At 47.3% G+C, this 23,076-nt stretch overlaps 1 protein-coding gene across 14 annotated transcripts in view; it reads left to right on the forward strand.

The window, feature by feature from the left end:
- ZFHX3 (zinc finger homeobox 3) overlaps positions 1-20,025 on the forward strand; it is a 623,242-nt gene extending 603,217 nt beyond the window's left edge. For all 14 annotated transcript variants that reach the window (XM_083851816.1, XM_083851809.1, XM_083851814.1 and 11 more), the window contains 3 exons: positions 4,131-4,233; positions 5,597-11,071; positions 15,615-20,025. In XM_083851816.1, the coding sequence (XP_083707942.1) occupies positions 4,131-4,233; positions 5,597-11,071; positions 15,615-17,200 (7,164 nt within the window). In that variant the 3' untranslated portion in view covers positions 17,201-20,025. The remainder of the gene's footprint in view (positions 1-4,130; positions 4,234-5,596; positions 11,072-15,614) is intronic.
- Positions 20,026-23,076: the final 3,051 nt, after the last annotated feature.

The raw sequence follows: 23,076 nt of genomic DNA on the forward strand, positions 1-23,076 counted from the left end.
CCAAGCATGTAGGTAGCTCTCTTCATCCAAGGAACTTTATCTTCTTAAGGAGAGCTGAATTTCATCTGAAAGATGGGGTTCTTGGAGGCACAGATGCTTGTTCCAACAACTATCTACCCTCTAAGGCAGATAACTGACTTCTCTGCAGCAAAGTCCTCGGGCCAGCGCTCCCAAGCCCAGTGCAAACTGCAGGGAGATGTTTTGGGAGGGAGGCCAGGTTCCCGGTGCGGCGAATGGGACAGGGACTTGGTCGGTTCTGTGCTGCTGTCAGAGACAGTGCTCAGAGCAAATGCTTGCTCAGCATCAGGGCTTCCACGCCTTCCTGGGGGTACGCACTCCAGCTGTCCAAGTACTGATAAACAGAACCCGATCATTATATCTGTATCCAGTCACTGGGCTGTCAGAAAGAACAGATAAGGGTGACCACTGATCCTTCCCCGTCCCTCAGGTTCATTTGGTCAGAAAGATCAAGGAGTGATGCAGTTCGAGGGGACCATTTGCATTCCGTGCAGTAGCACTGCTCAGCCTGGGCGAGACGGGGGCTGTACGAGCAGGCGGTGCGGGACGAGCGCTGTGGGGCCGTGCGTGGAGGTGGATTAGAAAACCTGGCTGCGAGAGAAAGCTGAAAGGCTTTGCTGGTGGCTTGTGGGCCAGAATATCACGGCTGCAGCTGCAAAGGGAATACAGTTTAATATTAAACAGAGCAAAAAGAGTATGTACAGGTGGAAAGGAAGAAGACAAATCACATTTGTCTCAGTTACATTTGTAGGATCGTTTTTTTAGTAACAGTTCAAATTGTCTGACTTGTTGCTATTGTGAAACAGTTGGTGTTGAAGAGAAATTTAAGCCCAGAGATGCAGGTTTAGAGCAGTCAAGGATGGATGCCAGGATTACATCCCAGGTATTGCCTGCTCAGGGAGGTAGAGAGCACTTAACGACTGCACAAGCTGACACAGACTGTGCTCAAGGTAAACACGTTCCTCTCTATCACCAGAACAGTTAATGCCGTTTAAATACATCTGAAGTACAAAATGCTGTGTTTTAGAGCACCACTCCTCGTTTATCTGTCAGGTGACCATGCCCTACTAAACCTTCCTGTTGCCTCAGTACTCTTGTTATTTGTTTATATTAAAAGCAGCAACAAGATGCGAGGCATTTTCTGCAGATGCAAGGAAATACATACAAGGTATATATTCCAACAGGTCTGAAGGATAAAAGGGCAAATAGTTCAAAGCTGGGAGTCTGGAATTCAGTATAAATGCAAAAGAATTTGAGATGAGCAGCCCATTTTCTCTATTCTTTGTCTCTGCTCTCTGCTTGGTTGGTCGACCGTGAGGATGAAGAAACACAGTCATCCTGCCCAGGAAGTGGCATGGGAGAGGGGGGCAGCACTTTCAGGAGAAACCTGCATGGTGCTGAATGGGTACAGGATGAAAGCAGGGTCCAGATCAGTTGCTGAAGCAAGACCAGTGCCCTATTTTCAAGGTTGTGCTTCCCAGGGGTAGCCCTGTATGGCTGTCTGGACTGCCTGCTGTTGCCCCACATCCATATCCAGAATTTCTAGTTTCCTGTACTTTTCTCAAAGCTTTTTTCTCTTTGCCTTTTGGGATTTTGTGTCTGTAGCAACTTAATGTACCACAGCCTTAGGGTGGTTTTTTTTTGTTGTTTTTTTTTGTGTGTGTGTTTGCTTTTTTTGTGGAGGGAGGGGTAGAAGTACGTTGAGAACTGTGGCTGTGGAGATGCAGGTAGATAAAGGTAATTAGTTAAACACATATAGGGCAGGACTTACTGGTTTGGAGACCCAGATTAAGATGCAGAGGAGCATGTGAGGTTGATGATTATATTTCGGGGAGAGTTAATTGACGGAAGGTGAAGGCAGACAAAGAACCGCTGCTTACTGCCTTCTTGAATCCCAATCAGGAATTATGATTAAAGACGCGGCGAGACAACAGAGGCCTGATGAATTGGTGTCTTTTTTTTTTCTTTTTTGCCGTCATTCACACTTGATTGACTTCAACCTTTCAAGTGCAAAAGTCTCTCTTTTCCATTATTATTCATAGCCATCTGAGTTTTTCTAATTAAAGTGTATGAAAACAATTACTGATCCGTCGTACTGAGTCTGGTAGTGGGCATGGCTGCCTTACTGTAATGCGTATAAAAAGCCCACAGTTTTCTATAATGATGTGCAGCTGAGGTGTTAGATAATTTTATTCTTTTTCTACTCTGTTGGGGTTTTTTTAATTTCTCATGATTTATTTTTCATAATTCCTAAAGATCCTAGGAAAGCACTCTCCCTGCTGACAAAGCTGAGAGGGACAGTTCCTTCATGGCTTTCCTCCTCTGCATCCCTGCCCGGCCCCCTCCTCAGAGCCCCACTACTGTGAATGAACCAGTGACCTTTCCCATCTCCTGACCCACCACCCATAGCCGTCAGATGCTCGTGGTTAAAGTAGAAGGTGGAATGAATTTGCTGTGCTCAGCTTCCTTCCTCGTGATTTATCAGTGTCAGCTGCCTTTCCTGCAGACATCTGTAGGACTCGGTGCTTACCTTCATGCACCTGCCCTCCACGTAAACCAGGGTAGCTCAGCATCTCTCTTTGGTACGGTTTGGATGTCTGCAGCCACTCTTGTGAACCTTTGTTTCTGAGCTGCATTTGCTTCCATTCACTTAAACTAAGGTCTAGTCTGTGTCAGTTTGGATTTGACATGTGTGTCCATAAGGAAGGTTTCATGTCCTGCACAGAGGCTTACAGTATTTCAGCTGCAGCTTCACCATGGGTTTGTTAATATCTCATGCAGTTCGGCCAGAGTCTTGTGGTCCCTAACTTTCCAGAAAGCAAGCTATCCTGCATGCTGGTAACAGCTTCACTCACTCTCTTCTGAAATTAAGGTTCAGATGCCCTCTTAGTGTCTGACAGAAGGATGGAGAGGCTTGTTTTGCTTAGAAACGTACCTGTCTAGGAGTGCTTGTTTCTGCGTCACTATTCCAGCAGTCAGAGGTTGGGAGCACAAGCACTGTAAGCGTTGCAAGTCAGTGTTGGTTTCTGTTTCTCCAAGTACCATCATGCTGGTGAGAGGGGATGCTCCTTGAGCACCAGCAGCAGGGGAGCAGGCAGAGCTGTGGAGGTGTCTTTGCTTGCCACAGGCACATAACCAGTTCTGGCACCATGCGCTTGAATACAGCACGAATGGTCGCAGTGACGCAGGTTTGTCTGAGACAACGACTGTGGGGCAGCTTTTCGGTTGTTGTGAGATACTGACCATGGAAGGTTAAAAGGGCATTCATTGTCCTACAACCAATAACAGCCACACACAGCCTGGTAGCTAGGTGGTTTGTACTTGGTGTGTGTGACAGGATAAACTCAAAGAAACATGGTTTTCCAGAAAAAGATGAGTGTAAGCATTTGACTCTTTCAAGGAGCATCTCTAGCTGAAGCACACAAAATCTCCAGCTCTTCAAAAATGTTGGTACTCAAGTACTGCAGTGGTAATGATGGTGCAGGTTCTAGACAAACACTTGAAGAGAGGTGAAGGAAACACAGCAGTCAGAGCAAGGAAAGGGTTACCAATAGCTTTTCATTTCACAGACAATTTGCTGTCTTTTTAGTCTTTCCTTATTCATCCTTTCCTTTGTCACCTCTCTCCTTATTTGTACTTTTCTTTCTCATGCCCCTCCTTTTCCTGCATCGATACACTTTGAAAACAGTGCTGCAATGCTCCCTAGTTCAAGATTACAGTGTACTTTACGAGGTATGATTTAATTAGGGGCCTTATTATGTTTTCAGCAGCTTAAGGTGGGCCTTTCAACTTATCTACCTAATTGGTTGCACAAGAAGTTTCACAGCCCATGACAAAACATTGTCAGTGATCAAAGTCTGAATTCTACATAAAGGAAAAATATTAATAATAAGATTATTCTTCAAGTGTGCACTGCTAATTATGTCCAGAATGTAACTGTAGAAACACTTTTGACTGATGTGAGCTTTGTCTAATAAACATGAGTCTTCAGTGAGCTATGAAAAGTGACGCCTCTGACTTTACAATACTGGTGTCTAATTTTGCTACTGAAGATGTTAAAAATATTTCCCTCTGCTTTTCTTTTCCCTACATCCCTACTTCCCTGTCTCCAGGTGACAACACCTGAGGTGATGATGCCCAGCAGCATGTTTCTGCCAGCAGCCACTCCAGAGAAAGATGGGAACTCCACCACCGAGGAGCTGGGGAAGCAGCCTGGTGAGTGCGGGTTAGTGAGGTCCACGGGTCCCACCAGTCCCCCAGCTCCTGTCACCTGGCTGGGGACTGTGTCCAGGGACATCTCCTCCTGGGCAATCTCCACGTACCCAGCTATGTCCTGAGGACCACAGTTGGCCAGCACATGGCAGAGCAGTCTTCCCTTACCTGTACCACAAACAGGACAGTGCCCCCGGTGTCTCTGCAGTGGGGCAGAGCAGTGCAGCTCAGAGCTGATGAGCATGGCTCACACACCATTGCAATTCACATGGAGGTTGTGGAAATTCTCCTTACAAAGGAGAAGACCAGATGGAAGCAGCAAAAAGGAGAGGTGGTAAGAGGGCTTAGAGAATTGGTAGAGAAACCACAAGGGTTGCTGCTGCTGGCCACAGACTGTACTAACACCTCTGCTGCCATCGTAGCTCAAGTACGTACATTGGGCAGGTTTCAGCTGCTGCAGTGCTTATCCAGCCCAAACCTCCTCTGCCTTTTTCATTGCCATGCTGTGTTATGAAGGCATGGATGTAAATCAACGGCTGTTTAGTCCTGGCTTTGTAGCGTGATGTGAGAACATCCCAAGAACATCTTTCTGCACGAGCAGAAGTGTCTGGTCTTAAACTTGGCAGGGAAACAATGTTGGTCTTCCTTCTGTGCCCTCCTGGAAAGTCTGTAGGGAATGTGGTAATGAAGACAGCCCTTGCTTCCTTTCAGGCAGACAGCCCCAAGGCAGTGATGCTGGTGGGACAGCACTGGCATAGGCAGGAAAGCTAATGCTTTACTGGATGCTGGGATCCCCTCTTTGGCCTCCACCCTTACCACACTCTTCTGGCGGAACTGTGCTGTTAGGTCCCAGAAAACTGGCAGTGCACCGAGTGCTTGTTCTTTCTTCTCCCTTCCTCCCTCAAACAACTTCCTTTGAGCTGCTGCTAGCAGGACCCGAATTTCATTCCTGTTTTTAGCTTTGATGGGACCAAGACTCAAATATTAAGTTCAGTTGGAGAAATCTTGCTGGAAATTAGGCAGGACATCAAAGAAAAACAGCAAAGACAGATAGGTGGCTGGACAGCCTTTGCTTAAAAGGGAGAATTAAAGGTGAGAAATGTAGTAGGGGAATGTGTATGTGTGAATGATTCTCAGATACTCAAAGTGAACAAGAAAGTAAATTGTGTAGGTTTATGTAATGGTCCATGATGAGGGTTAATGGGCTGGTATTAAAATAAATGAGTGAAGGTAGAGGAGAAATGTTGGAAATACCTATTTGTCTTGCAGAGAAAAAAAAAATGACCTAGTTGGGGCAAAAAATGGTGTTGATCAGCCCTTGTGCACTGGTGTAATTTCCAGTTTTGTTGTGATTTTGTTTTCACAGAGATCTCTGAGGACTCAGGAAAGAGTCTTTTGCCATCAGAAGGTGCAGAGCACAGCAGCGATCCCAAACCTGTTGCAGCCGATCAGAGCTCTGCCCGGGACGACTCTGGTTTCCTCTGCTGGAAGAAGGGGTGCAACCAGGTGTTCAAGAGCTCAGCAGCCCTGCAGACACATTTCAATGAAGTTCACGCAAAGCGGCCGCAGCTGCCAGTGTCTGATCGCCACGTCTACAAGTACCGTTGCAACCAGTGCAGCCTGGCATTCAAAACCATCGAGAAGCTGCAGCTCCACTCGCAGTACCATGTTATCCGAGCGGCCACCATGTGCTGCCTCTGCCAGCGCAGCTTCCGAACCTTCCAGGCCTTGAAGAAGCACTTGGAAACCAGCCATCTGGAGCTGAGTGAGGCCGACATTCAGCAGCTATATGGTGGTCTTTTGGTCAACGGGGACCTTCTTGCTATGGGCGATCCTTCGCTTGCAGAAGACCACACTATAATAGTTGAGGAAGATAAGGAGGAAGAGAGCGACTTGGAAGATAAGCAGAGCCCGACAGGTAGTGATTCAGGGTCAGTACAAGAGGACTCTGGCTCAGAACCAAAACGAGCCTTACCCTTCAGGAAGGGCCCTAACTTCACTATGGAGAAATTCCTAGATCCATCTCGCCCTTACAAATGCACAGTCTGCAAGGAATCTTTCACACAAAAGAACATTCTCCTGGTCCATTACAATTCAGTTTCTCATCTGCATAAACTGAAAAGAGCCCTCCAAGAGTCTGCTACTGGGCAGCCTGAACCTACTAGCAGCCCAGACAACAAACCCTTTAAGTGTAACACCTGTAACGTGGCCTATAGCCAGAGCTCTACCTTGGAGATCCACATGAGGTCTGTCCTGCACCAAACCAAGGCTCGCGCTGCCAAGCTAGAGGCAGCTGGGGGCAGTGGCAGTAGTAACGGAGCTGGCAATAGCAGCAGCAGCAGTCTCTCTTTGGGTTCATCCACACCAAGCCCAGTGAGCACTAGCAACAATAATACTTTTACAACTACCAACACAAGTAATTCGGGCACAACTCCCATTCCCAGCCTGCTCAACCAGGTATCCAGCGACAGCTTGGGAATTGCTCCCATAGGTAACCCTGTTAGCACTAATATCTCCTCCCCTTCTGAGCCCAAAGAGGTAAACCGAAAGAAGCTGGCAGACATGATTGCATCCAGGCAGCAGCAGCAGCAGCAGCAACAGCAGCAGCAGCAACAGCAGCAGCAGCAGCAGCAGCAGCAACAAGCTCAGACCTTGGCACAGGCCCAGGCTCAAGTCCAGGCCCACCTGCAACAAGAACTGCAGCAACAAGCTGCTCTCCTGCAATCTCAGCTATTCAACCCAGCACTTTTGCCGCACTTTCCAATGACCACTGAGACCCTTCTGCAGCTTCAACAACAGCAGCATCTTTTGTTTCCTTTCTACATCCCCAGTGCCGAGTTCCAGCTCAATCCAGAAGTTAGCTTGCCTGTCACCAGTGGTGCTCTAACACTGACTGGCACAGGTCCGAGTTTGCTGGAGGACCTGAAGGCCCAAGTTCAGCTCCCTCAGCAGAGCCATCCACAGCTCTTACAACAGCAGCAAGGTCAGCTGTCCTTGTCACAACCTCATGTCCTTATACAGCAGAGCCAGCACCCAGAGAAGAAAAATAAATCTGTAGTGAAGGAGAAAGAAAAAGAAACCCCACGGGAAAGGGAAGGTGCAGAGAGGGGAGACAATAATGCAGCATCTAAGGAGTCTTTGTCTGATAACTTAAAGCCCAAAGACAAGAAGGACTTTGTACCAGGCAGCAATTCGGAGCCCTCCTTACTGCCTCCACGTATTGCATCTGATGCAAGAGGGAATGCCACAAAAGCCTTGCTAGAAAATTTTGGCTTTGAGCTTGTCATTCAGTATAATGAAAACAAGCAGAAGGTGCAGAAGAAAAATGGGAAGACAGAGCAAGGTGAGAACTTGGAAAAGCTAGAGTGTGATACATGTGGCAAGTTCTTTTCAAATATCCTCATCCTGAAGAGCCACCAAGAGCATGTTCACCAACATTACTTTCCCTTTAAGCAATTAGAGAGATTTGCCAAACAGTACAGAGAACACTATGACAAACTGTACCCACTGCGGCCTCAGACCCCAGAGCCACCACCACCACCTCCACCGCCCCCACCTCCACTCCCTCCAGCACCTCCTCAGCCAGCTTCTACTCCTACCATTCCTACTTCTGCCCCACCAATTACCTCTCCTACGATTGCACCAGCCCAGCCATCTGTGCCACTCACTCAGCTCTCCATGCCAATGGAGCTCCCCATCTTTTCACCACTTATGATGCAAACCATGCCACTACAAACATTACCTGCTCAGCTGCCACCCCAGCTTGGTCCTGTAGACCCTCTGCCTGCCGACTTGGCCCAGTTATACCAGCATCAGCTCAACCCTAGCCTTCTCCAGCAGCAGCAGAACAAGAGGCCACGGACACGAATCACTGATGACCAACTCAGAGTTCTTCGGCAGTATTTTGATATTAACAATTCCCCAAGTGAGGAACAGATCAAAGAGATGGCGGACAAATCTGGGTTACCCCAGAAAGTGATCAAGCACTGGTTTAGAAACACTCTTTTCAAAGAACGCCAGCGCAACAAGGATTCCCCATACAATTTCAGTAATCCTCCCATTACCAGCCTGGAAGAGCTGAAGATAGACTCACGGCCTCCTTCTCCAGAACCTCAAAAGCAGGAGTACTGGGGAAGCAAGCGATCCTCCCGGACACGCTTTACTGACTACCAACTCAGAGTCCTGCAGGACTTCTTTGATGCCAATGCTTATCCAAAGGATGATGAATTTGAGCAGCTTTCTAACTTGCTGAACCTCCCAACACGTGTCATAGTGGTGTGGTTCCAGAATGCCCGTCAAAAAGCTAGGAAAAACTATGAGAATCAGGGAGAAGGCAAAGATGGAGAACGGCGGGAGCTTACAAATGACAGGTACATTAGAACAAGCAACTTGAACTACCAATGCAAAAAGTGCAGTCTAGTCTTTCAGCGCATTTTTGATCTCATTAAACACCAGAAAAAACTTTGTTACAAAGATGAGGATGAAGATGGACAGGATGATAGCCAGAATGAAGACTCTATGGATGCAATGGAGCTCTTGACTCCAACCAGTTCCTCCTGCAGCACGCCAATGCCCTCACAAGCTTACAGCACACCTACGTCTTCAGCTAATGCAACCTCCTCAGCTTTTCTGCAGCTCACAGCAGAGGCAGACGATTCCTCCACCTATAGCTCTAAAGTAGAAGCTACAGATGAGAAACCAAAGCAGTCTGAACCTCCAAGTACACAGCAAAACCAAACTCAAGAGAAGCAAGTGCAACCAAAGCAAGAGTCCCAGCAGCAACAGGACCAAGGAGAACAAAAGACAAATTCAGCACACCAAAAGATTTCACAGTTATCCTCCCCCTCTTCATTACAACAGCCACCTCCCCCTCCTCAGCCCCCTCAGTGTTCTTTGTCACAGTCAAGCCCAAGTCCATCTCAGCTGTCACATCTCTCCCTCAAACCCATTCACACATCCACCCCTCAACAGCTGGCAAACCTACCTCCTCAGCTAATCCCATACCAGTGTGACCAGTGTAAGCTGGCATTTCCTTCCTTTGAGCATTGGCAGGAGCATCAGCAGCTTCATTTTCTGAGTGCACAAAACCAGTTTATTCACCCCCCGTTCCTGGACAGAACGCTGGATATGCCTTTCATGCTTTTTGATCCCAGTAATCCACTACTTGCGAGCCAGCTGCTATCTGGTACATTACCACAGATTCCAGCAAGCTCCGCTACTTCTCCATCAACTCCAACATCCACAATGAACACACTGAAGAGAAAGCTGGAGGAAAAGGCCAGTGCAAGCCCTGGAGAAAATGACAGTGGGACTGGAGGAGAAGAACCTCAAAGGGATAAACGTCTACGGACAACAATTACCCCAGAGCAGCTGGAAATTCTTTATCAGAAATACTTGCTTGACTCCAACCCCACACGGAAAATGTTGGATCACATTGCACATGAAGTGGGCTTGAAGAAACGTGTTGTACAAGTTTGGTTTCAGAACACCCGTGCGCGGGAAAGGAAGGGACAGTTCAGAGCTGTAGGGCCTGCCCAAGCCCATAGACGTTGTCCATTCTGCCGGGCTCTCTTTAAAGCAAAGACAGCTCTTGAAGCTCACATCCGATCCCGCCACTGGCATGAGGCCAAGAGAGCCGGATACAACTTGACGTTGTCTGCTATGCTCTTAGATTGCGATGGGGGACTCCAGATGAAGGGAGACATCTTTGATGGAGCAAGCTTTTCCCACATGCCACCAACTAGCAGTGACGGTCAGAGTGTTCCTCTCTCCCCAGTGAACAAGAGCATGGAACTGTCACCTCGGACTCTGCTGAGTCCATCCTCCATCAAGGTGGAAGGGATAGAAGACTTTGAGAGTCCCTCCATGTCCTCGGTCAACCTGAGCTTTGACCAGACAAAGCTGGACAATGATGACTGCTCTTCTGTCAACACTGCAATCACAGACACTACAACAGGAGACGAAGGGAATGCAGACAATGATAGTGCAACAGGGATTGCAACTGAAACCAAATCTGCATCAGGACCCAGTGAAGGTCTCACAAAAGCTGCCATGATAGCAATGTCTGAATATGAAGATCGTCTGTCTTCTGGCCTGGTCAGCCCAGCTCCCAGCTTTTACAGCAAAGAGTACGATAATGAAGGTACTGTGGACTATAGTGAAACATCCAGCCTTGCAGATCCCTGCTCACCCAGCCCTGGTGCAAGTGGTTCAGCCAGCAAGTCTGGGGAGAGTGGGGATCGGCCCGGACAGAAACGCTTTCGCACTCAGATGACTAATCTCCAGCTAAAAGTTCTTAAGTCATGCTTTAATGATTACAGGACACCTACCATGCTGGAGTGTGAGGTCTTGGGCAATGACATTGGACTGCCAAAGAGAGTTGTTCAGGTCTGGTTCCAAAATGCTCGGGCAAAGGAGAAGAAGTCCAAACTCAGCATGGCCAAGCATTTTGGTATAAACCAAACAAGTTATGAGGGACCCAAAACAGAGTGCACTTTGTGTGGCATCAAGTACAGCGCTCGACTGTCTGTACGTGACCATATCTTCTCTCAACAGCATATCTCCAAAGTTAAAGAAACCATTGGAAGCCAGTTGGATAAGGAAAAGGAGTATTTTGACCCAGCTACTGTACGTCAGTTGATGGCTCAGCAAGAGCTGGACCGGATCAAAAAAGCCAATGAGGTTCTTGGTCTGGCAGCTCAACAGCAGGGCATGTTTGATAACACCCCTCTGCAAACTCTTAACCTTCCTGCTGCGTACCCAGCACTACAGGGCATCCCTCCAGTCTTGCTCCCAGGCCTCAACAGCCCATCCTTACCAGGCTTCACTCCATCCAACACAGGTGGGTATGGATGTTACCATACTACCCAGAGACACAGCTTAACTTGATGCATCTTTAGCACAAGTGGATGTTCCCTTCAGAATGACCGGTAATAGGATACTTGGCCCTTTAGTTAAGCATGTTTACTTGAGAGCAAATAGGCATCAGGTGTTCTATCTGTAATTCCTGAATTCAGTTTTTCCAGCAAAATCTGAAATTGAGCAATGTTGCATATCTATGTTTTGCTAGCACAGACTTAAAATTCTGATGCACCTTCAAGGAAATGGAAAATAGAGGATTTATCAAATAGAACGTGAAAAGGACTAATGTACTGAATGCATTGTTCATTATATCTTTCCTTTTGATATTAAATTCAGTTTATGCAGTGCCGTCCCAAGTTTTCAGTAATTCTGAACTGTTTCCAGGGAAAATGTAATGTGCCTGGTAGTAGTGGTGACAGAATCTGGAGCATCTTTATGTAACGCCCTTATAGTGACCTCCAGGACAAATCCTGATGGGGTGGTGGGTTGTTTTTGAGCTATGAGCTGGGCACTGTCTGTAAATACCTTCTCAACCAACAACAGTGTATTCATAGGATAAATCTACTTTGTGTTTTAATAGGATATTTCTTAACAATACTACATAACAATGAAATTTGGCATAGTCCTTTGGATGGCCTAATTCCAGATATTGGACTTTGTCTTTTCAGGATGCTCTTTTCCCTTGTACCTGGTGGAGGGCTGGAAAGTATATGATGTATAGCAAATACTGTCAGTAGAATGTACTATTCAGTACACTAGACTTAGAAAAGTTGATTCAAGGATTATTTCTCCCCTGCTGCATCTGTGGCATCCCAAGGATATGCTTGCATCTGAATCGCAACTCGTGACAGAGTTAATTGATGTTCTCTAGGAGACCTGCTTTCAGTTGGCAGACTTCTCTGTTTAGTTCTGATGATACCTATTTAAGTTGCCTCTCACCAGGGTCACTCTGCATTTGCAAAGATATCCCAAGAACTGATTCTAGTGTCCTGTCTCAGCAACAGGCTGAGTCTGTCTCAGATGGAAAACACTGTCATGCGTGGTCCTGCTACAGCATATGCCAGTATGCACCTTTGTTTTCTATACTGCACTGATACTGATCTAACGCTATTAAAGAATGTCCAGAAACAATAACTTTCTTTTACTGTACTGAACTAATTGGCTAATGATGAGTTATAATCCATGGTATAAAGTATAAATATTATCTAAGCATCTTCCTGGCTTCTTAATCAGAAACTGGAGTGATACCAGTCTTCAAAAAGACTTTCTGATGCTTTTTGTCAGCAGGCCATTTCTTAAGTTCTTTTTTCAACAGATTGAAGAACTGAGTGCTGATGCTGCCAGGTAACATGATAGCGTCATATTAATCAAATTGCCTTCTTCATTTGTCATGCAGGAGGTAAATCTTTGGATGAGCAAATCAAAATCTTAGTAAAAAAAAAAATAGCTGCCTTGAGCAGCTAGGTTGAACTTGGAACAGCTTATCTGACATTTGCTAGGGGGTCTGGTTGCAGAGTTGTTCACTATAAATCACATCACTAGTTAGTATCACATCACTGAAGTTAGTAGGTTGTTACAGTGACATTGGGTATAATATCCTAAAGAGAGCATTAAAGACCCATGACTCAAAACAGGCATCCTTCTATCCCCTGGGAAAAGGCTCTGTTCACCTTTGTCTCCACAACTAGTCATCTCTGAAGTATCTTCTGCTGGCAAATGGAAAAGAGTTGGGTTCTGGCCTTTCCAAATATGATCCACGCTCTTGGAGTCAAAATCCTTCTCTCCACTGGAGCAGCAGAGGGAATTACCTTGTAGTGTGGTTGCTGGTGTTCATGTCAGAAGCAGAAGAGATCGGAGTAAGTTTATGTGGAAAAGTTTTCTATTAGGAGTTAGGGCCTCTGCAAGGCTTTTTTGCATAGTTACAGGATTCCTTCCACCCCCACCCCACCCCGAGTAGATAAAATAGTTCTTGACTATAGGTGTAGGATAGTCCATTGTAATTAAACCATCTTTTAAAACAGTTGCTGTGAGATGTTCTTCTGTCTGGGGCTGCTGGCCATTCCTGCTCCTTGAGTGTAGTCTTAGGCATGTGCCTGATGGGGATCTTTGTGTGCCAGGACATTTTCATGCTATTTTTTTCCGACAGAAGATCTTGGTTCAGTGGCCAGAAGTAAGCCAAAATGATTTCTTTGGCAAATTATATTGTCAGCCTATCACAGATCAGCTCTGTGCTGTTTACTTAGTACCCCAAGTTTATAACAAGATCTACAATTACTTTTTTGTGCTTCAATATATATGTTGCCTTTATTTTTCTCCAAAGATCAGTATGCATCTTGGGGAGATGGGGCTACATACTATGAATGTTAAGAGTAATCAGTGACTGCCTAGACAGGACTAAGCTATTTAGAAAGTCAAACAGACTATTTGTGGCCTTTAGATAAAGCTCCAAAGGTCAGGCCATCTCAGCTCAAAGCCTGTCGAAACAGATAAGGCTGTGCATCCAGGAATGTTATGAATTAGCTGCTGCTCCTGTGCTTGAACCTCTCAGGGACTGTTCAACTCGGGAACATCAGTTTCAATGGCATCTATCCATAATATCCCCTTATCTGAAATCTATAAGGCTGCCGCGTCGAGGCTCACTTCATACCTTTACAAATCACTATTGTCTCAATACAGCATCAAGAGCAGTTGCAGGTTTCAGAAGGGCTTTGCTTCAGTCATCACTGAATTCTCCAGGGCTCTTATCCTGCCTCTTCCTCAAGCCCTGCTGCTCGCTTCCTTTACCAGGCTGTCCTCTGCAGAGCCACATCGGTTTTGTCCCCTCCACTTTACTCAGGAGGCCAGCTCTGCATGCAGGTCTCCAAAGCCAGTGGGTGAATGCAACACCATAGACAAATGTACTGTTTATACTAGGGTGTCGTGCAGCCAGGATTTGAAGACTGCTGTGCCCCACTTTGCTGCCAACTGCTACTCAGCACATGGTGCTGCAAAGTGGTTGTTCCTTCTCTGTATTCTGAGCAGTACATATTCAGTGGCACCCATAGTTACTGAATGAACTGCATTCCAGGAAAGGAGTGAAGTTTAATCTGAAGAGAATGAGTCCAGGAGACTGGAATAACTCCACTGTACAGGGGACAACAGCTAGAAAGTCTGGCTGAAGTTATACAAGAAAGTCAGGTGCATTGTTTGCGTTGAGTAGTTTCTTCAGGACATTTGCATCTGTTCAGCTCTCTGTGATATGTGGAGGTTTTCTCTCCTTGGTTTACAGAATCACAGAATAAATTAGGTTGAAAAGAACCTCTGGAGGTCACCTGGTCCAAACACCCTGCTCAGGCAGGGCCACCTAGAGCAGGTTGTGAATAACTGACTCATTTTTGAAAAGGCAGTATTTTCTGGTTTGCTGTCACCCTGCATCTGTGCATCACAAGAGAGACGTGGTTGGGCTGTCCTGCTTTCAGCCACAGGAAGGGAAAGTGGGCACCCAGGGACCCGGGGGAGCGGAGAGGCATCTTGCCAGGGAAGCCCAGCTGCTCTCCAGGAGCCACCTGGGTTCCCACACACCAGTCCCCTGCCCGGGTGCCTAGCCGCTCTCAGCACCAGCTCTCATCCAGCAGCCCTTCTCCAAAGCACCTTCTACCCTTGAGCCACCTCAGGCTCCTCATCAGCCTTCCCGCACATCCGCTTTGTTCCCTCACCAAATGCCCTCAGCTGCCCCAGCCCTGAGGTCACTCGGGTGTCCCTCTGCCATCTGCAGAGGGAAAACAGCCCCGTGGCTGCCGGCTGCTCTCGCCCTGAGCCGCGGGAGCTCATCAGCAGCTCGCCACTGATGGGTCATGGCAGATGTCTGTCCGTCCGTCCTCGCCCAGTAAGGGGCAGTGCAAGAATCTAGAGTACTGAGGGACACATCAGGCTTTATCCTTGGTAGCTCTTCTTACGACAACATCTCCTTAGCCAGTGTTTTCCAACTGTAGAGCAGTCGATTTTGCCAAGCATTAGGAGCACACAGAAGCTGGCAGCTGCAGCTCTTCCCCGGGGAAGTGCAAGCTGATGAACTAGGAGAGAAAACAGGATGAGGAACACATCCCTTCTCTGCACCCCTCTGGCATTCCCCACCTTCCTCCTTTCCATTTCCCCTGCCCCACTCCTTCGCATACGTTTTAAGTATTTTCATAATCCAGCACTAACTAGCTAACGTGAAGTGGAAGATGGTAACACCGTCTCACCTGAAGCATCATGGGCGGCCGTCAGGTGCTCGGCACTGCATGGCCGTGGGTGACAGGGCTGAAAGGCACGGCCCCTCAGGACAGGCACCAGGGGTTCGGGCATCCCCGTGCCCAGGGGAAGCGGGGCTGGCGTCCAGGCGCCCCAGCACGAGCCACGCAGCACAGGGCTGGTGGTTAGTCACTGCCCCTGCATGGAGGAGGGAGTGCGGGGGCACTCGTGGGGTGTCCTGGGGTCACCCTGCTTTGTGCTTGCCACCTGCCCTACATTGACTCCTCACCTCTCTCTCCTCCCTCTTGCAGCTTTAACTTCTCCCAAACCCAACCTGATGGGCCTACCCAGCACAAGCGTCCCTTCACCCGGACTCCCCACCTCTGGATTACCAAATAAGCAGCCCCCAGCCGCTCTGAGCTCGCCCACTCCGGCACAAGCCACGGCGGCCGTGGCCCCGCAGCAGCCGCCGGCAACAACCCCACAGCCGCAGCAGCAGCAGCCGCCCCCGCCACAGCGCAAGGAGAAGGAGAGCGAGAAGGCAAAAGAGAAGGAAAAGGCACCCAAGGGGAAGGGGGACCCCCTGCCAGGGCCCAAGAAGGAGAAGGGGGAGGCGCCGGCAGGTGCCCTCTCGGCCCCGCTGCCTGCCATGGAGTATGCGGTGGAGCCTGCCCAGCTGCAGGCACTGCAGGCCGCCCTGAATTCGGACCCCACCACCTTGCTGACGAGCCAGTTCCTGCCCTACTTCGTACCTGGGTTTTCCCCCTACTACGCCCCGCAGATCCCTGGCGCCCTGCAGAGCGGGTACCTGCAGCCCATGTATGGGATGGAGGGGCTCTTCCCCTACAGCCCTGCACTGTCGCAGGCGCTGCTGGGGCTGTCCCCCGGCTCCCTGCTGCAGCAGTACCAGCAATACCAGCAGAGTCTGCAGGAGGCATTGCAGCAGCAGCAGCGGCAAGCGCAGCAGCAGCAGCAGCAGCAGCAGCAGCAGCAGCAGCAGCAGAAAGCGCAGCAGCCCAAAGGAAGCCAAACCCCCGTCCCCACGGGGGCTGCCACCCCGGACAAAGACCCTGCCAAAGAACCCCCCAAGCAAGAAGAGCAGAAGAATGCACCCCGCGAGGTGTCCCCCCTCCTGCCCAAACCCCCAGAAGAGCCCGAAGCGGAAGGCAAGGGCGCGGACTCCCTCTGCGACCCCTTCATCGTCCCGAAGGTGCAGTACAAGCTGGTCTGCCGCAAGTGCCAGGCGGGCTTCGGCGACCAGGAGGCGGCCAGCGACCACCTGAAGTCCCTCTGCTTCTTCGGCCAGTCCATGGCGAACCTGCAAGAGATGGTGCTTCACGTGCCCACCGGCAGCGGCCAGGGCAGCGGCTCGTACCAGTGCGTGGCGTGCGAGAGCACGGTGTGTGGGGACGAAGCCCTCAGTCAGCATCTCGAGTCAGCCCCGCACAAACACCGAACAATCACAAGAGCAGCAAGAAACGCCAAAGAGCACCCCAGTCTATTACCTCACTCTGCCTGCCCCCCCGACCCCAGCACCGCATCTACCTCGCAGTCGGCCGCTCACTCAAACGACAGCCCCCCGCCCCCCCGGCCTCCCCCGGCTTCCCCCCACGCCTCCAGAAAGCCCTGGCCCCCGGCAGCCCCCCGCGCCCCGCCGGGGAAGCCGCCGCCGCCGCCTTTCCCTCCTCTCTCCTCATCTTCAACGGTTACCTCAAGTTCATGCAGCACCTCAGGGGTTCAGCCCTCGATGCCAACAGACGACTATTCGGAGGAGTCTGACACGGATCTTAGCCAAAAGTCAGATGGACCGGCGAGCCCGGCGGAGGGGCCCCGGGACCCCGGCTGCCCTAAGGACAGTGGTCTAGCTAGCGTAGGAATGGACACCTTCAGATTGTAAGCTTTGAAGATGAACAATGAAAATTTAAATAAAAAAGTTAATAACAAACCAATTTCAAAAATAGACTAACTGCAATTCCAAAGCTTCTAACCAAAAAAAGAAAAAAGAAAAAAGAAAAAGCGTGGGTTGTTTTCCCATATAACGATGCCGGTGGGTTTTACATTTCTTTTTTCCTTTCCTTTTAATAAAATAAAACTTAAAAAAAAAAATCTGTTACATTTGTCCTTTTGAAGGTACTGTTGGTCTGGGAGACAAAAGCCCGTGCTGCCTCCTTACTGTCTTCGGAGCTTAAGCCCCTTGTATATTGCCCCTTTTCAATAACGCCCCACGTCGATAGCACAGCAGAGGCCGGCATGCACTGTATGGGAAAGCAGCCCACCTTGTTACAGTTTTAAATTTCTTGCTATCTTAGCATTCAGATACCAATGGCTTGCTAAAAGAAAAAAGAAATGTAATGTCTTTTTATTCTCAGGTCAATCGCTCACACTTTGTTCTGTTTTCAGAATCATTGTTTTATATATATATATATAATTTCTTTTGTTTGTTTTTGGGTTTTTTGTTTTGTTTTGTTTTCGTTCCAGAAGAGGTTGGGTTTTTGTTTTTGTTTTTTTTTTCTGTTCGTTTGTTTGTTTTTTTGTTAATTTAAAATGGGCAGAAAGTATTCAAGAGAAAATCAATGTGAACTGCTTTAGCTTTTCGGGGATTTTAAGGGTAGCTTTTCTGCTGAAGCCAATTTCAAGGGGAAAAGTTAAGCACTCCCACTTTTCAGAAAAAAATAAACCACAAAGAGTGTTGAGGACTCGGAGCTTAAAAAATAAGTTTTAAAACAACTGACTTTCTGTATTTATGATAGATATGACCATTTTTGGTGTTGAGTAGATTGTTGCATTGGAAATGAACTGAAGCAGTATGGTAGATTTAAAAGAAAAAACCCTTTTGTGTACATTTAGCTTTTGTATGGTCCAGCTGACGGCTTCTCATTTGATGTTGTCTTGTTCATTCCTAGCCAGATAGATTGCAATCCATTGACTCGCCTAAGCTTTTCTTCCCTTTGTACCTTTACTCCCCGTTTTCCCCATCCTGTAATCTTCCACTTATGGTTGCTACCTTCATTTCTTAGAGGGTGGTTGCATAATTATTTTATAAAAACTAAAGAAAGAAGTTCAAAGGGTTTTGGGGGGTCAGTAGGATCCCTTGCAGAATATTTTTTGTTGGGGGTTTGAAACTTTTTAAGGCGTATACATACAGTTTACCTATGTCTGTTACCCTTGTGCACTTATCTCTTTCTTATTTTCCATTTTTCCAGTTTTTTTTCCTCTTCTTTTCCTCATTTTGTAAATGCTTCAAAGACTCTGTTCCTAACTATACGCATTTGTTTCTGTTTGTGTAATTAGGCTGCACTCTGTTCCTTCTTTTGAAAAAAAAAATAGTTTTTGTTACATTTTTTTTCTCTAAAGAAAATTCATGCTTTAAATAAAATCCAAAGACATACCCTTTCACCACTGGTGCAGAATGAGCAAAAAGGATTCTTTTTACTTGAGAATTTGTTTCTGATTTAAACAAACAAGTCTAAGTTTAAATAAAGAATAAAAAAAAGTACCCAGGTTGTTATCTGTGCTTCTTCTGCAAGCAGAGAGACAACTCTTAACGAAAATCCAGCATACCAAAAGGCAGGTTTCAATTTTGAAGTTGTGTCCCTGTGCTAGGCAGCCTGAGCAGTGAGTGCCCAGAGACGCAGATAGCGACGCACAGAAAGAGGCTCTATGTGAGGCATTTGTGCTGATGTTGATCTCTGTGCTCCTGTTTGTGGAAAACACGCCGACATACACGCACGCACGCACGCACGCACTCACACGTCTTTTGTGGTCTGGACTTTGAAAGGAAAACTTTGTGCTGCTAAAATGTAGATTCTGGAGACAAATAGATGCTTGCTTTCACTTCCGTAGCCAAATGTCAACAGAAACGGTCTCCTTTCCCCCCCCCCGTTTCCTCTTCCCTGAAAGTGTGAGAGCCTTCTCCCTGTCATCCTCATCCTCCTTCTGCTTCAAAGGGAACTTCGAAGACTGTGAACGCAGGTTCCTCCCGCCGCCTTCGGGCTTCTCCTCCCAAGGCTGAAGCCGCTCATCGACTCTGCAAGAGACTGGAGCATCCTGAGAGACGAACGTGGGTTTCATTTTTTAGCGGGACTCTTTTATTTTTACAGATTTTTGGTTTTAGTTTGATGAAAGACTAGATCCTGAACTGTTGTACATATTTCTAACTAGGCTAATGCACAGTGCAAATTCCTTTTTTAATTGTTTTTTAAGTAGACGATACTAAAGAGAGTACCATCTAATATTCCTACCAGTATCCAGTTGTAGCATAAGGTGTCAAAAATGAAAACAAGTACACAAAATGCGTTTGCTGTTTTAACAAACTGTTTTCTTTTAACGAAAGTTCTTGTATTTCTCCCCGTGTTTGAGATGAACATTTTTTAAATTCTAAAGTTGTACAGTTTTGTTTTTCCATTATTTTATCTTGTTTGTAATTCTATGAAATATATATATATATATTTTTTGCCATTTAACTGTTGTATGTTACTCTGTCTGTATCATATAGAAATTTTTTTGTTTGTTCTGTTTTTTGATTATGTGATACAAGTTAACAATTTAACACTAGCTTTATCTGTCAAATTCTGCGAGGTCTCTTTTTGAAATCCTTTTGTTTTGTTGGTTTTGTTTTGGTTTTGGTTTTGTTTTTTTAATTATATTGCTTGGTCATAGTGCAATTTCCCTCTCCTTCTTCCCCCTCCTCCTTCCCACCCACTAAAAGGTTTTATAAATTCATTTCCTTGTATTTTTTTGTAAATGTTTCTAGAGACTTCCAGTGCGAGGTTGCCTCCTCCTCTCGCAGTCCCCACGCTATGGGGTGGGATGGCCGCGGGATGCGCTGTTCCCGGCCGCCCAAGGCTGACGGCTGGGACTGGACGCCCCCCGCCCAGCGGCCCCGTGGGACCCCGCGTCCCAGCCCCGCGCCCGCAGAGCCACGGTGGGAGCAGGGGCGGCCCCGCGGAGCCTTTTTGAGATCTGCCCCAGGGCAGTAAGCGAAGGTCAGCAGGCCAGGGGCCGGGCAGAGCGGGGCAAGCGGGGCATGAGGAAAAGATTTTAAACTTAGCATTGAGCGGGTTTCTGTTTTATTTTTAATAAAGAGCTTTTTTAAGTGGTGAAGATGGCCAAAGTTTCATACAACTGAGAATAAAGTAAGGCGTAAGGCGTGTGTTGGGGCCACCCGCGCCCACTGGGCAGGCGGGGCGGGAGCTGGCGAGGGAGGCACCGGCACGGCCAGCATACTCGGTGTTCGTGGAAATATATTTTGCTTTAGAAAAAAAAAAAAAACTTTTAAATAGAAGCAGAAATTGGGTTGGTTGGTTGGTTGGTTGGTTGGTTGGCTGGTTGGTTGGTTGGTTGGTTTATTGGCGCTGAGATACTGCCCACTGTGAATCACAAAGCTTACTATTTTTTTTGTTTTCATTTCTGGGGGGCGAGTTTGGGTAGAACAGAAAGCATAAATGAGGTGAAGAGGGATATGAACAGCCTTTGCAATGTACAAAAAATAGAGCAAGTGAAACCAAAAATGATGTTCTTGGTGTTTTTCTATAATGTAGTCTTGTTAGCTTTTTTTGTTACTGTAACAATGCTGATCTCGAACTGTACCAAAATACATGGAGACTAACAGAAACAGAAACCACATGGAACTTTCAAAACTTTAAAAAGATTTGTCACAAAAGACTTTGTTGTCATAGTTGAGTTGACTGTAGATGGTAATTGAATATACTCCTTTGGAAATATTTCATCACGTATGTTTCCTGCTCATTGTGATACATTAAAAAAAAAAAATGAGCAAAAGCTCTCGTCTCCAATGTCCCCGCTTGTGCGGTGCAGGGTCCGCGTCGGGTGGGTGAGCGGCGCGCGGCACGGCGGGACTCGTGCGTCCACCTGAGGCCGCACACCCACGCCGACGGACGGGTGCTCGCACGGAGCCACGTGTGCGTGTGCACAAGCCCTCGTGCCGCGCCGGCACACGCACAGGCACACGCGCATCCGCTTTCTTCCCGAAGCGCCTGGGTGTCCGAGGGCCCGCCCATGTGGACGTGCTTGGGCTGATGCTGTGAATTAATGTTAACGTGGAAGTAATGAGCCAAATAGCGTAATTCATATTACGGATTTGGGATGCATTGTGTATGAAAACGACATTATAAGTGCATTCAATTTTACTAAGTGATTGTGTAAGAATTCTGGGCATACTGCTGTAATTAATGGTTAAAGGGAAAGCATGATGCCCACAGGAATTGAGGTCATCTTGAAACCTGTGAACTAGAAGTGAACTAGAATCGCCATCTGTCTTCTACTGATTAAACCAAAAGGAGACGAAGGTAAGAAAGGTGAGTAGCTGATTCACTGCTCCTACCTTTGCTTGTGGTACGTCTATCTCCAGAGCAGAGCTTGAGCAGGGACAAACACTTTTGAAACTGCCGACTGTTAAAAGCACATTTCTTTTACCAAAATTTGCCCCTTGCAGCAGAAAATGTTTGAAATTCATTAGTAAGGGCCACATCCAAGAGAGAACCTCAGGGGCTACCATTCATCTCTAATTTATAACTGCAGCAATAAATAATTAAAAAAAAAAAATCAGGTGGGATGAGAAGTCTGTTTAGTGTGGGTGTCCTTGGATGGTCTGCTGCTGCCTTCGCAGCAAGGGGCTTCCTCTGCCTGGGGGAGCAGGAGCCCGGAGCTGCGGAGTGCAGCTCAGCCAGAGCAAGGAGGTTGTAGGGAAGAAATCTTGCAGCTAGTGAGGACATGGGGGCATTCTTTAATTAGTGAGGTCAGAACACTGACTTGCAAGCCACTAAGTTCAATAATAGGGTTGCTGATGCGCCTTCATGAAAAAGAAAATGAAAAAAAAAAAAAAAAAAAAAAGTACTGATTCGGGCTCCAAAAATACATGAATTATGAAATAAAGCAGGTCAAAATTGTCAAGCCCCCAGTGACTCCTGGTAGTACGGTCTAGCCTAACCAAGTCATCCAGGACTTAGCCCAAGCACGCACCCTGGGAGGAGGAGGTGCCGCTCCTCCAGGCTCTGAGACAGCAAGAGCAAGTGCACGTGAATGTGCCCTTCAGCTCAGCACCCCAAAGCCATCAACTGCAACAAAATCATCCTGATGGTGTGGTGGGCAGCCTTTGGGGCTTTTGTAGCTTTGTGTAATGGCTCAATGTTGTTTGCACATTTTTTCCTTGTCAAATAATTTCCCTTCAGAAGCCCGATAGAAGAGCTTGGCTGGGTTTTCCATTAGTAAGTGCACAGGGCTCTTTGAGGATAGCCTACGTTTCTGGCATATGGAGCTGCAGTACTTCAGGAGACACAATCTAGCAAGCCAAATATCTCTTCCACAAATCAAGTTATGAAGTGTGCATATTTGTTAGCTAGCCTCATATTTGTTAAAAAAAAAAAAAAGTTCTTAGTTGGGCTTTGTTGTGTTTTTTATTCGGGGGGGGAAGAAGGAAAGTGTATGTTTTTTTAATGAAGAGTGCCATTTCTATGTTGAAACATGACAGATTTGTCCAAGACAACTGGATGTTTTTATCAACTGCTTTTAATAACTGACATCAGTCAGACACCATTTTAAATGTTCCAGTGCAGGCCAGAAAATAATGTATTTACACTTCAGCTTTAGACAGTTTTATTGTGAAAAATTCCAAGGCTCAACAATGAATGAGGCACGCTTCAAGCGCACAGGGTACCTGCGCATGCAAGCTCACAGCCGGACACAGCTCGCCTCCCTCGCCAGGATACTGGGCCTCTGCACGGCCTTCCCCGAATGTGGCGGGGCTGGGCTCTG

This window comes from Anser anser (assembly GCF_964211835.1).
Source record: "Anser anser genome assembly, chromosome: 11".
Lineage (NCBI taxonomy): Eukaryota > Metazoa > Chordata > Aves > Anseriformes > Anatidae > Anser > Anser anser.